Source organism: Microtus ochrogaster, unplaced genomic scaffold (assembly GCF_000317375.1).
Source record: "Microtus ochrogaster isolate Prairie Vole_2 unplaced genomic scaffold, MicOch1.0 UNK18, whole genome shotgun sequence".
Lineage (NCBI taxonomy): Eukaryota > Metazoa > Chordata > Mammalia > Rodentia > Cricetidae > Microtus > Microtus ochrogaster.
Window position 1 is genome coordinate 5,205,598 of NW_004949116.1, and position 13,294 is coordinate 5,218,891.

Consider the following 13,294-nt stretch of genomic DNA (forward strand, 5'->3'; position numbering starts at 1 on the left):
GCTCAGGGAGGGTATGTAAAGTACCTGCTGCACAAGTGTGGAAACCTGAGTTTGGATCCCCAGAACCAGTGTAAAAATTGGGTGTGATGGGTACATGTGTGGAGAACAAGGTGCTCAGCAATTGGGATGTCCATACAAGATTTGTCTTTTGAGTAAGTTCAGTTTATTTGCACAAACATTCCTTATACTATCATGCTAATATAAAAGTTAAACAGACATCTCATTAAGTAGGGACAATTGTTTGGGCAGAAATGCTATAGGGTCCCACTGGGGAATTTTCTCTGGTGAGGGTTCTTCAGACACTTGCAGGCTTGACCCATTTCCTCTGTAGAGTCCTTCAACTGTAGCAAGCTGGGAGGATGGCACTGGTAGAGGTTCTTTGTGGGTCTAGCCACAGCACCAGAAGTTCAATGGTCACTGAGGCCAGCACCATTGAGAGTCTCAAGTTCTCTTGCTGATGGGTATCAGTACAGAGGCTAGAGAAGCTGTGTCTCAGGAGTAAGTCTAGAGACCATTAACCAAGTCACAGGAAATGGCCTTTAATTTGTGTTCTTATAGCATGCCTATAACTAACCCTACTAATTGGGGGAGAAGGGACAGATGAATCCACAGGACTTGTTGGCTAGCCAGTCTACCAAAGCAGGGAGCTTTGTGTTCAGTGAGAGGCCCTGTCACAGAAAGAAAGAAGGGGGGAGGGGAAAAGAAAAGATAGAGGTAGAGGAAGATACCCAAAGTTGATCTGGTCGACATATGTGCATGCACAGGAGAGTATATTTGCATGCATGTTCACAAACATATAACCTATACATATTTCCAATTTCTAATTAAAAGTGTGTGAGTGTTTGCAAGTTGTGGTATTTGTGTGAGTTTCAGAGGATATCTTTTGGGAAGTGGTTCTGTTGGGAATGAAGATAAAACAAATTCAAGAGAGTAGTGAAGGCTGGGTATGGTGGTGCTTGACAGCACTTGGAAGGTAGAGTCAAGAGTATTTCTGTGAGTAAAAATAATAAATAGCAGGCAGATCTGTGAGTTTGAGGTCACCTTGGTCTACAGAGAACAGTCAGAGTTTACACAGAGAAACCTTGTCTTGAAAAAAAAAACTAATAAATGAATGAGTTCATTAAAAATTTAAAAAGCAAGAACTAATTTATATAGTTCAAACAGTGGGAAATAAGATTGTCTACTTATCTTTTCACTCTCCTCCTCTTCCCTCCCAGCTATTTCTTTATTTTAGACTTTGTTAGCAGAGGTTTCTTGTTCATTTGTTCGTTCCTGACCGCTCAGACTCAAAATAATCACACAAACTATATTAATTGTAATACTGTTTTGCCAATAGCTTAAGCATATTCCTAGCTAGCTCTTAACATCTTAAATTAACCCATTTCCATTATTTAATATTTTGCAACGAGGCTCGTGATATACTGGTAAGGTTTCAGGGCATCTGTCTCCTTTGGCGGCTACATGGCATCTCTCTAACTTTGCCTTCTTTCCTCCTGTATCTGCTTGGAATTCCCACCTTATTTAATTCTTCCCTGCCAGTAGGCCAAATTAGCTTTATCCATTAACCAGTGCTTCATAGCATACAGAGGAGAATCCCACATCAAGACTTGACTTGTAGACTTTCCACAGACTTCCAGTGCTGTCCTCTGTGTTTAATCATGTAGGTGTCCACATTCCTCTACTTGTTTACTGCAGTCTGAAGCTCCTTGAGCCCCTCTGTCTGTCTCTTCCCCCTAATTCAACTGGGAGAATGGCAAGGTCCACTTCATTCTTCTGAGTGGCTCTGAGATTGGCTGCAGTGAATATTCCCACTGCTGATGGTTTAAATGCTCATTAAAGTTGCTTTCAACATTGATTAGTTTAGGTCCTGCGTGTGTGTGTGTGTGTGTGTGTGTGTGTGTGTTTTAATTATTGACTAGTCTGAAACTTGCTGTATATAGGCCCAGATTGTCTGAAATTTGTAGCCATCCTCCTGACACAGCTTTTTAAATGCTGACATTATAGGTGTGTACTACAGACCTTGCAGAATTTTCCCCTTCTCTCTAATTCATATAATACTTAAGGAATATTCTTGTGACTGTCATTACTGTCTGTAGACTAAATTCCTGTAAGTGAAACTTCTAAGTATGTAGTTTTGAATTTAATAGGTATTTCTAAGTTATAAAACTGAGGAAGTTATGTCAGAGCCTCTTCTTCCTATCTGCCCTATACATTGCATTAGTTAACTTTCTATATCCTAAACACATATTAGAAATAAGTTCAGTATCGTAAAGAAAGAAACCAACAGACTGGAGAGATGGCTCATGAGTTAAGAGGTCATGCCTTCAATTCCCAGCAACCACATGGTGACTCACAACCATCTATAATGAAATCTGGTGCCCTCTTCTGGCATGTAGGTGAACACACAGTAGACTGTATACTTGATAAATCAATCTTAGAAGAAAGAGACCACCATTCCAACTGAAGTATCTTGATGAAACAGACTTTATTCCTGATCAAGAAGGTGTGCTCTGGGAGAGCAGACATACACCGAGACAGGAAGTGCATTTGATATTTATACTAAGGAAGGTGGTGATTGTCTTTTCCTAGATGGCTGAAGTTGGACCTATTTTATTCAGTTGGCTAGTCTGAAAAGAATTGGTGCATAGGAAATGGAGGAAGGGGGAAGGAGTCATTGCTCCTAAGAGAAAGGAATTACTGCTTCTGGCCATCAAATTTCTAGAGTGGAACAGTGGTGGGCCTTTGAGTAATCAGGTTTTGTTGGGTGGGGAGGATTAAAATATTTGCAAGTCTTATAAGGCAGTGGAGACAAAAAGATCTTAATTCCTTGTCCTCCTACCTACAAGTTTTATATATTAGAAAAGACTCTTATTTCTTTATAAGTTTTCATTCTTCCATAAAATAAAGTTGAAGTTCTTGTGCTTGAAAGATTTATTTTCACTGGGCAGTGTAGTTAACACCTTAATCTCAGCACACAGGAGGCAGAGGCAGGCAGATCTCTATGAGTTTGAGGCCAGCCTGGTCTATGGAGTGAGTTCTAGGACAGGGTTATTACACAGAGAAACCCTGTCTCAAAAAAAAAAAAAAAGGTTTATTTTCTATTTGGTGCTTTTGCTGATTTTTCCCTTTGGCTTTTGCTTTTCATATTATTTCTTTTTTTTTTTGTATTTATTTATTTATTATGTATACAGTGTTCTGCACGCATGTATGCCTGCATGCCAGAAAAAGGCACCAGATGTGAGCCACCATGTGGTTGCTGGGAATTGAACTCAGGGCCTCTGGAAGAGCAGCCAGTGCTCCTAACTGCTGAGCCATCACTTTAGCCCCTACTTATTATTTCCAAGTGCTATGCTATAACAAGTCATGTTTGTGCTTTTACAAATATTTGTTTCCACTTTGTCTCGTCTTGAATCTTGGCTTGCTTTCTAAAAAACTGAATTAATTCTGTGATCAAATTTATCATTCAAAGCTAAGCTTTGCAGCTCTGTTTTAGGGAATGTCATCCTCCACATTGAGATTTTTAACACCTAGTGGTGGTGGTTTGGTGATGCAGCCACAGGATGGAACTGCATATTACTTTGTGGATTCTGATCGGAATTTTGTCTGCTGTGTTACAGACTGGTTCATTTTCAGCAGCATGGTGAAATTGCACTTTTACTAGTATGAGTCACTTTGGAAATTAGGGTCATGCCTGTGCTTTTTATTCCTGTTGACTGCTGACCCTGATACCAGTTAGATATTAAAGGAAATAGAACTTTTTAAAGTCTGAAGGTGAAGATGGTTGTATAAACACAAGTATTGATTATGACTGGGATGGTTGTGTATCTCTCGCATTTCTGACTCTTTGGAGGCATCTTTTTAGTCTGTGTTGTAAACTTGTTATCTTCAAAGGAAAAACATAAGTCAACAAGTAGATTGAGCTTTTTGAGCAACTTTTTTGTTTTTATTTTTTTAATGTAGTGACTGAGAGAATGAACTTGTCCTATTATGTACCCCAATTCCAGCGGAAGCCACCCTCATAGGTTTTATCTTGCAGCCATTTCAAGACTTCAGTTGGATCCCATTGAGCTGTAAAGGTTATGGATGCAAAATTGCTAAGTGGGTAGCCTGCTCCCTGAGTTAGGGTTGGAAGTGATAACTAGTGACAAAGCAAATAAGACAGCCAACAAGATTCTTTTCTCTCTGATGACACAGTTGCAGTCTACTATAGACAGGACCAGATTGCATAGACTCTGTTCTCTAAGGCAGACAGTTGATCTGGTCTCTGAGAAGAAGCAGCCTGTCATAGGTTGGATCAATGGCTTCTTTACTGAATAACCAAGACTTCGGAGACTTTTTCTAATCCCTAAACTAGAGGAATCTATTGTTGACACATGACCAAAGCATGCTGGTCAAGAGGGCATGGTCTGGTGTGCTCCAGTATTGGAAAGTATCCAAAATCAAATCTTCTTCCTTATGTAGCAGCATTCCTGATCTTGATGTGCAGGAACATTCTATCAGTCAGCATATGGAGTGTCCACACTGGTTAGATGCAGCTCCAGACTTGTGAAGGCAGGCACCTGCTTTTCTTTCACACTGGAAGATTTCAGAGCCCTTCTTTGTCCAGGATTTCTGAAGTGTAAGATTTGCCTGATATGTATTGTTTTTGTTTGTTTTAGTTTTATTCCTAATCCTTCTATTTCTCAAGTGCTGGTATATTACAGTCATTATTTTTAAAAATTATTTAGGAGCTGGAGTGGGGCTTAACAGCTTAGTTGGTAAAGTGTTTCTCATGTAAGAATGAGAACCTGAATTTAATCCTTAGTAATGGTGGCAATGAATGAACTTAATCCTAGTGCTGGGGAAGTAGATACTGGAGGATCCCTGGGACCTGCTGGCCAGACAGTTTAGCCAAATCAAGGAGCTCTAGGTCCTAATGGGAGACCTTTAATCTACAGAGGCAGATAGATTGCTGTGAATTCAAGGCAACCCTGGTCTGCACGTGAGACCCTATCTCAAAACAAAACAAGAAAACAAGCAAACAAACAGAAACCCCAAGGTGGACAGCTCCTTCAGAATGATATTTCATAAAATCCTTAAAATTAAATTTCCAGGTTGCAGTGGTACACACCTTTTATCCCAGCAGTCAGTAATCAGAGGCAGGTGGATCTCTGTGAGTTGGAAGCCAGGTTGGTCTACAGAGCGAGTTCTAGGACAGCTAGGGGTACATAGAGAAGCCATATTTTGAACGCCCCCAAATAATAATAATTTTAAAATTATTTTGCAAAATGTAGTGATGTGTACCTTTGATCCCAGCACGCAGGAGGCAGAAGCAAGAATGTCTCCGAGATTGAGGTCAGCCAGGGCTACATAGAGAGAAACCCTTCCTCAAAAAGCAAGCAAGCAAACACAAAACAAATAAATAAATAAAGGTTGCTTTTGATTGTAATGGAGTTTGAACTGGAGACTTCATACAAGTTAGAAAGGCTAAGATATCTCCAGCTGTCCCCACCAAACTTTTAACTTTTTTTTTGATAATCTCATTAAGTTACCAGACTGCCCTTGAGATTACCCTCCTAAATAGCTGGGATTATGGGCCTTTGTCTGGTTTAAAATGTAATCCTAAAGGTAATTTATTTTGGTCATGTGTTTATCACAAGTGTTATACATTTTCCACCATAGAGATGTAAAGGTCTTTTCTTCAAATAAATGCACATACTTAGTCTTTGGTAAGATTATCAGAATAGTCACATTGTGTCCTCTGTGTTGTTCAGAGCTGGAGTTGACAGCTCCTGAGGTTTTATTTCTGTAATGTTTCTCTAATTCCTGGGTTGGTGTTTACAAGGTTTCTTCATTGTGATTTGTCATCTTTCCCTTGGTAATTATGATATGAAATTGAGGCCAGGGAAATGTTTATTCTTAAACTTTGGGCTATTAAACAGTATTAGCCTGTTTCAGTGGGTTTTATCTACAGTAGTTACTGCCTGATGCTTAAGACTGTTCTGTCAATTGACTAGTTGTAGTGAGGACGAGATTTTTGGGTTTTTTTGGTTTGTTTCTTTGTTTGTTTGTTTTGAGACAGGATTTCTCTGTGTCACCCTGGCTATCCTAGAACTCGCTCTGTAGACCAGCCTGGCTTCGAACTCACAGAGACCCACCCGTCTCTGCTGTGATTAAAGGCATGTGCCACCACCACCTGGCAAAGACAAGATTTTTTCCCGCTGTATTTATTCAGTTATTTTTGTAAGTATGGTGTCATGGAGATAGACCTGGTCCTGTGGATTAAACATAGTATCTATTGTTATTGCGTAATGTTGCTTGAATCATGAGAATGTTGGAAACCAAAGCTGGTAGACAGTATCAAGACAAAAAAAATCAAGACAGAACCTGTTAAGGATGAATGTTGGTGGAGGGCAATAAATGCTGTGTGGGATACTGAGTGGGCTTTGGAAATAGGTGAAGACCACCAATAGAAAGCTTGTTTAGCTAATGTTGTACCTATGTTAGTTTCTTGTTGATATTCTGGTTGTGTGGGGAAGTCAAGAAGGAGTATACAGACAAGGGAAGGTCAATTTGAAAAAGGTCAGTTTTAAATTAGAGATATTATTTTTGTAGTTTTTTTTTTTTTTTTGTCTAAAGAGTTTAAAAGGCCAATTTCAAGAACAACTTTTAGTGACAATGAATCCTTTAATAAGTTTAAAGCAAATTGTGTGACCTTTGGACATGTGTTAGATAAAGGCACCCCCCCCCCAACTATTTATTTATTTATTATGTATACAGTATTCTGCCTGCATGTATGACTACAGGCCAGAGGAGGGCACCAGACCTAATTGTGGATGATTGTGAGCCACCATGTGGTTGCTAGGAATTGAACTCAGGACCTCTGGAAGAGCAGCCAGTGCTCTTAACCTCTGAGCCATTTCTCCAGTCCCTAGATAAAGGCTTTTATTTGAAGATTTCCATGACAAAGCTATAGGTTTTCTTTTGCTTTGCATATTGTTGGAGAAGTTTGATTCTATATATTATGTGCTTTGTGTCAGTGTATATGCTGTATTTCACCAATTTTCGTTTGTACATGTGATTCTTCATATGTCAGAAAAGGCTGGGAGTATTAAGTAGATCTTTGGGAATCCCTTTTGGGCCAAAACATTCTGTAATCTTTGTATGATAATGTTTTCAGGCTTGGAATTATAATCCTTATCTTGTCTCTTTTTGGATTTAGGAAGAAAAGGCTTCTCTTTTACATCGCACTCAGGAAGAAAGACGGAAGAGAGAGGTAATGGTTTTGACTAGTCTGTAGATTACTCTTTACAAACCCTTTTCTGTGGCATTTTTTTTAAACTTTGTTCTATAAGTGCATGCATGTGTGTTTTGTGAGTTTTAACTTTTGCAACGGTTTTGGATTATATTAAATTTTACAGTAAGTTTTTCATTCTGGAACCACTGTAGGAAAAAATAAAATGGGCTTAAAGGTTGAGTTCTGGCTGGAGAAGAATATGGGGTTTTGGTTGCCTTTTTTGTTTATAAGAAGGTTTCCAGAAGATCTAGAAAGCCTTAATGTACAATGTTCATATTTTCCCATATAAGGAGAAAACTCAACTTTAAGGTACTTGTTAACACAAGTTTATAAAAAAGATAAAAGGAGCTAATACCATTCTGGTTTTTTTGTTGTTGTTGTTGTTGTTGTTTTTTTCATTTTTTAATGCCTGTTTCCTGCCAGCCTAGCTATGCCAAGCTGGTTTCAAACTCCATTTTCCTGCCTCCTGGATTATTGGAATTGCAGTTGTATGCTATTGTATCTTATTTTGATGTTACATCTTTTGGGGATAGTTAACTTCAAACAACTTTAATGGTTTATTATAACATACTATAAGACCTTGCTTTTCTAGATGTATGTTTTGGGTCTTGTTATTTTACTTGTTTGTTTATTATTTGTATCTTTGAAACAGAGTCTTTTTATATAGTCCTGGCATGGGTCTTGTTATTTCTGGGTAGCCCGGCAGTTCTAGAACTTGCTCTGTAGACCAGGCTGGCCTGAAACTGCTAGTTCTGTCTGTCTACACCACCTCCCTGGGTCTTGTTATTTCAACAACTCATTCCTGCATTTAATAGATGTTTGGGAGCTTGTGGTTTGTCAGGTTCTGTTGTGTTTGCTTGATACAGATAGCAAACAGTTAATAAACAAGACCCTGCTCTGTGGTGGTGAGTCCTGGGTGACAGTCAAAGACTAAGATGGTATTTAGGGTTGTTAAGACAGTAGAATCATGGCTGCTCACTGAGGAGGTTAAGATGGATGGGCACTGGAGAACAGGGCAGAGTGGGTGATACTGAAAAACTAGAGGTTGATGCCGTTCAGGATCCTCTGCCTAGGGAATGGTACCACCCACATGGAATGGGTCTTTCTACATCAATTAACAAGACAATTCTCCACAACATATGCACAGGCCTACATGTTCTATTTAATTCATCATTAAGACTCTTCCAAGGAGATTTTAGTTGTGTCACATTGACAGTTTAAATTAACTAGCTCATGAACTAATGACATTTATGGTCAACTAAATTGCTAGAACTGATTTAGCTTAAAATTTTAGGGAAATTCCTATACTTTAAAGCCATTCTCTGTGCATTCCTGGTAAGGGGACATAGCAATAGCAGAAATTAATTTCCAGTCTCATCACTTTTGACATTTTTGGCTAGGACATTGAGCTATGAGGATTGTCCTCACAGTAGCATTTCTTCTCTCCATTTGAGACAGATCACCAGTTGCGTAGTTAAAGTAGCACTCAGTTGAGATTCAGATGCTCAGTCAGGAAAGTGTTTACTTGTTGGTGTTCTTCACTGTCTGAGGAAGTTCTGTAGTGTGTCCATTTTTTTGTGTTTATTTTTTCATATATCTATGATGGGATTGCAAAATGGTTGTAACCATTTTAGAAAACATTGTCATAGAAATGTTAATTCATTCCTAGGTTTATACTCAGGAAATGCAAGCCTATCTCCTTCAAAAAAGGTGGACATAAGTTTTTATAGCAGGATTGTTCATAATAGCCCACAATGGAAACAGGACAATTGCCAACCAGATGATGTACAGATAAACAGAATATGAGATATGTATATGATCAAATGTTATTTGGCCATAAAAGGGAATGATGTACTAACACATACTACAGTGTGTATAAAGCTTGAAAACACTGTGTCAAATGAAAAAGGTCAGAGAGAAGACAGATTGAGTGATTCCATTGTATCAACTGCTCAGGCTAAGAAAATCCATTGAGAAAAGTGTATGAGTAATGACTTGGAGGACCAGGCAAGGAATGAGGAGTGCCTCCTAAAATAGGTAAGGGATTGTAGGCAGGGACTGCTCATTTGTTTCCTGGCCACTCAAACCCAAAATAAATCACACAGAAACTGTATTAATTAAAACACTGCTCAGCCTATTAGCTCAGGCTTCTTATTAACTAACTCTTACATAACCCAATCCTATTATTTATATTTTATCACAAGGCTTGTGGTTTCCCGGTCAGGTTCTGGGGGTGTCTCTCCTTTGGTAGCTACATGGCATCTCACTGACTCTGCCTTCTTTTCTCCTCTGTCTCTGCTTGGAATTCTTGCCTTGTTCTAGTCTTCCCTGTCATAGGCTCAAGCACTTGTTTATTCATTAACCAATAAAAACAACACATATATAGAAAGACTTCCCACATCAAGAGGTTTCTTTTGGGGGATGATAAAATGCTCTTAAATGCCTTTAATCCTAGCACTCAGAATGCAGAGGCTGGAGGATCTCTTAGTTCAAGGCCAGCCTGGTCTACAGGGTTCCAGAACAGCCAGAAATACAGAGAAAAACTCGTCTCAAAAAACAAAAAAGAAAAAAATAGAAAAGATGGTGGTAATGGCTGTGAGACTCTCACACATTAGAAATATGTTCAGTGATGGGATTGGAATGATGGCTCATTGTTTAAGAACACATAGTACTCTTGCAGAGTTCAATTCCAGTAGGCACATTAAGTGACACAACCACTTGTTAACCACAGCTCCAAGGGATCCAATGCTTTTGGCCTCCGAGGGCATCTGCACTTACGTGCATATACCCACACATAGGTACAAACAGTAATTTCTTTTTTTCTTTTTTCTTTTTTTTTTTTAATTTTCGAGACAGGGTTTCTCCATAGCTTTTGGTTCCTGTCCTGGAACTAGCTCTTGTAGACCAGGCTGGCCTCGAACTCACAGAGATCCGCCTGCCCCTGGCTCCCGAGTACTGGGATTAAAGGCGTACGCCACCACTACCCGGCTTCAGACAGTAATTTAATAAAAATGCTGCTTATGGTGGCACACACCTTTAATCCTAGCACTTGGGAGGCAAAGGCAGGAGGATCTTTGTGAGTTTGAGGACATAGAGACCCTGTCTCAAACAACAGCAAAACCAATAATAATAATAAAATGAATTATTAAAAACAACAATAATAAGAAAATGAATTATTAAAATATGTTTATAACTGGAAGTCTTTCTTCTGTCCCATCCAGTCTCTCTCAACTGGTTTCTCTCCTGACCACCGGTTTTTGCAACTGCTTGCAAAATAATCATTTGGGGGCTTAATGTTAATTGTAATTGTTTGGCTGATGGCTCGGGCTTTTTGCTGACCAGCTCTACGTATAAACTAACACGTTTCTGTTATTCCGTATTTTACCACGAGGCTCGTGGCTTGTTACCTCACATTTTTCTTCCCCTGCTTGTGTCCCTCTAAATCCACCTTTCTCCCCATATCTCTGTTTGGACTTCCCGCCTGGCTATATTCAGCCCTGGCATAAGCCAGAGCAGCTTCTTTATTAACTAGTGGTAATAAAACATTCACAGCAAGCCGGGCGGTGGTGGCGCACGCCTTTAATCCCAGCACTCGGGAGGCAGAGGCAGGCGGATCTCTGTGAGTTCGAGACCAGCCTGGTCTACAAGAGCTAGTTCCAGGACAGGCTCCAAAGCCACAGAGAAACCCTGTCTCGAAAAACCAAAAAAAAAAAACAACATTCACAGCATACAGAGGGACATCCCACGTCATATGTTCATTAAAAGAATGAATTTTATGGTATTTGGATCATAAAACTAATTATCAAAAAAAAATTTAGTAACTGTCATTTTCACCAGTTCTAACTGATTGTTCCTTCTTTTTTTTCCTCCATTATTCAGGAAGAAAGACGAAGATTGAAAAATGCAATAATAATCCAGTCATTTATTCGAGGCTATAGAGACAGAAAACAACAAGTAAGTTTGTTTTTAAAGTTGAGATGTTGGCACTTTGTGGCTAAGGCTGACAACCTGAGTTCAATTTCAACAACATCATAGGAGACAACCAACTCTTCAACCTTCATGTAACATGTCATCCATCACCTAAGCATACACAAACTAAATAAATATAATGTAAAAATTAAGAGAAATTAACCACGGCTGGAGAGATGGCCCAGAGGTTAAAAGCACTGGCTACTCTTCCAGAGGTCCTGAGTTCAATTCCCAGCAACCACATGGTGACTTACTGCTATCTATAATGGGATCTGGTATCCTTTTCTGGCTGCAGCCATACATGCATGCAGAACACTGTATATATAACAAATAAATAGATAGGTCTTTTTAAAAAAGAAGCAAAACATATGAATGTATACAACCATATTCTTAAGAAAAAAAAGGAAAAAAAATGAACCAGGTGTAGTGTACGTGTCTAGTGTCAGCATTAGCGAGGCAGAGGCAAGCAGATCTCGGTGAGTTCAAGGCTGTCTTGGAGTACATGGAATTCCAGGGCAGGCTATGTAGAGAGATCCCGACTCAAATAAAAGAAGAAAAATAAAAAAAAGATTTATTTGAAGGGAAGTAAAACTGAGAGGGAAATAGAAGGTTGTATGAGAAGTTATTTTAGATATAGTATTGTTTGTATTAGTAATATCTGTCTGAAATGAATTTATCATGCCTGCTTTATAGAATTTAGTGTTAATAAATAGTATTTTTCCTAATAAATAATTGTATTTGTTTTACTAAAAAGATTTATAAATAGATGAACTTGGGGGAAATTTTAAGTTTAAGACAAGTGGTAATTACAAAGAAGAAAGGTGTGGGTAGTTCTGTTAGTAGACATTTTGGATCTTTACTGCATTCCAAGTTAGGAATTTTCATTTGTGGCTTATTTTTTAATCTTTTTTTTCAATATTTATTTATTTATTATGTATACAATGCTGTCTGTCTGTATGTCCGCAGGCCAGAAGAGGGTGCCAGACCTCATTACAGATGGTTGTGAGCCACCATGTGGTTGCCGGGAATTGAACTCAGGACCTTTGGAAGAGCAGGCAATGCTCTTAACCACTGAGCCATCTCTCCAGCCCTTATTTGCCCTTATTTTTTAATCTTTAACTGGTGGTCCAATAATCATTTCTTAGTTGTTGGTCACCATTCCTATAAAACACTCATTTCTAATCTCCATTGTGACAACTGTGGAGCAGTATGTTGACACATGACTTCCTCTGCTTACAGTATTCCCTCCAAAGGAGTGCATTTGACCGATGTGCTGACTCAGCTCAGCCTGGTGGCACCTTCTGCCTTGCTGATGGTCCCAACCTTACCCTCTTAGTAAGGCAGCTTCTCTTCTTTTACAAACAGAGTGAAGACTCCAAACGTTTGGTGAGTATAGAGATATTTTTACTTAGTTCTGTGTATCTATTTTCCATCTCCTTTTGGGGGGAGGGGCATGTGGAAGTGGTGAGTGTCTGAGGAAGCCAAGTCTCCTCAAGTCTACGTTTTTGTTTTTGTTTTTTTTAAATCCAGCTGTAATAGGTAACCTTTGTGTTGATGTATTTTACTTTTCAAAGTCAACATACTTTTTAATTGATTTCTCTATTATGGTATTTTAAGTGTTAAAAGGATATTGTAGACAGTCATCAGTCAGTGTGGCCCACTTTCCTCTGTTCGTCAGCCTCTCTTGTCTTTGTGCAGCTGCTGTGAGGTGTGTACCCTCATTATTGATTATGTGCATATATAGTGATACTTTACTTCAAATATAGGGTCTCTAAAATATTGCAGGTTTTTTGTTACTGCTAATGAGGGATAGAGAACATTGTTTCGGTGAACAGTGGGTTTTTGTGTTTTTTTGTTTTTTGGGTTTTTTTTTTTTTTGGTTTTTTGAGATAGGGTTTCTTAGTGTAACCTTGGCTGTTATGGAACTAGCTCAGTAGATCAGGCTGGCCTTGAACTCACAGATATCACCTTTGCTTTAAGAGTGCTGGGATTAAAGGCGTGTGCCACCTACGTCTGGCAGGAACTATTAAAAAGTAGAAGGCGTGGTTA

General features: G+C 38.9%; 1 protein-coding gene across 1 annotated transcript in view; it reads left to right on the plus strand.

The window, feature by feature from the left end:
* The window catches only part of Ube3c (ubiquitin protein ligase E3C), a 105,093-nt gene that overhangs the window by 9,193 nt on the left and 82,606 nt on the right, over positions 1 to 13,294 (plus strand). The window contains exons 2-4 of the mRNA XM_005367466.2: positions 7,202 to 7,255; positions 11,156 to 11,230; positions 12,485 to 12,631. Coding sequence (XP_005367523.1) covers positions 7,202 to 7,255; positions 11,156 to 11,230; positions 12,485 to 12,631 — 276 coding nt within the window. The remainder of the gene's footprint in view (positions 1 to 7,201; positions 7,256 to 11,155; positions 11,231 to 12,484; positions 12,632 to 13,294) is intronic.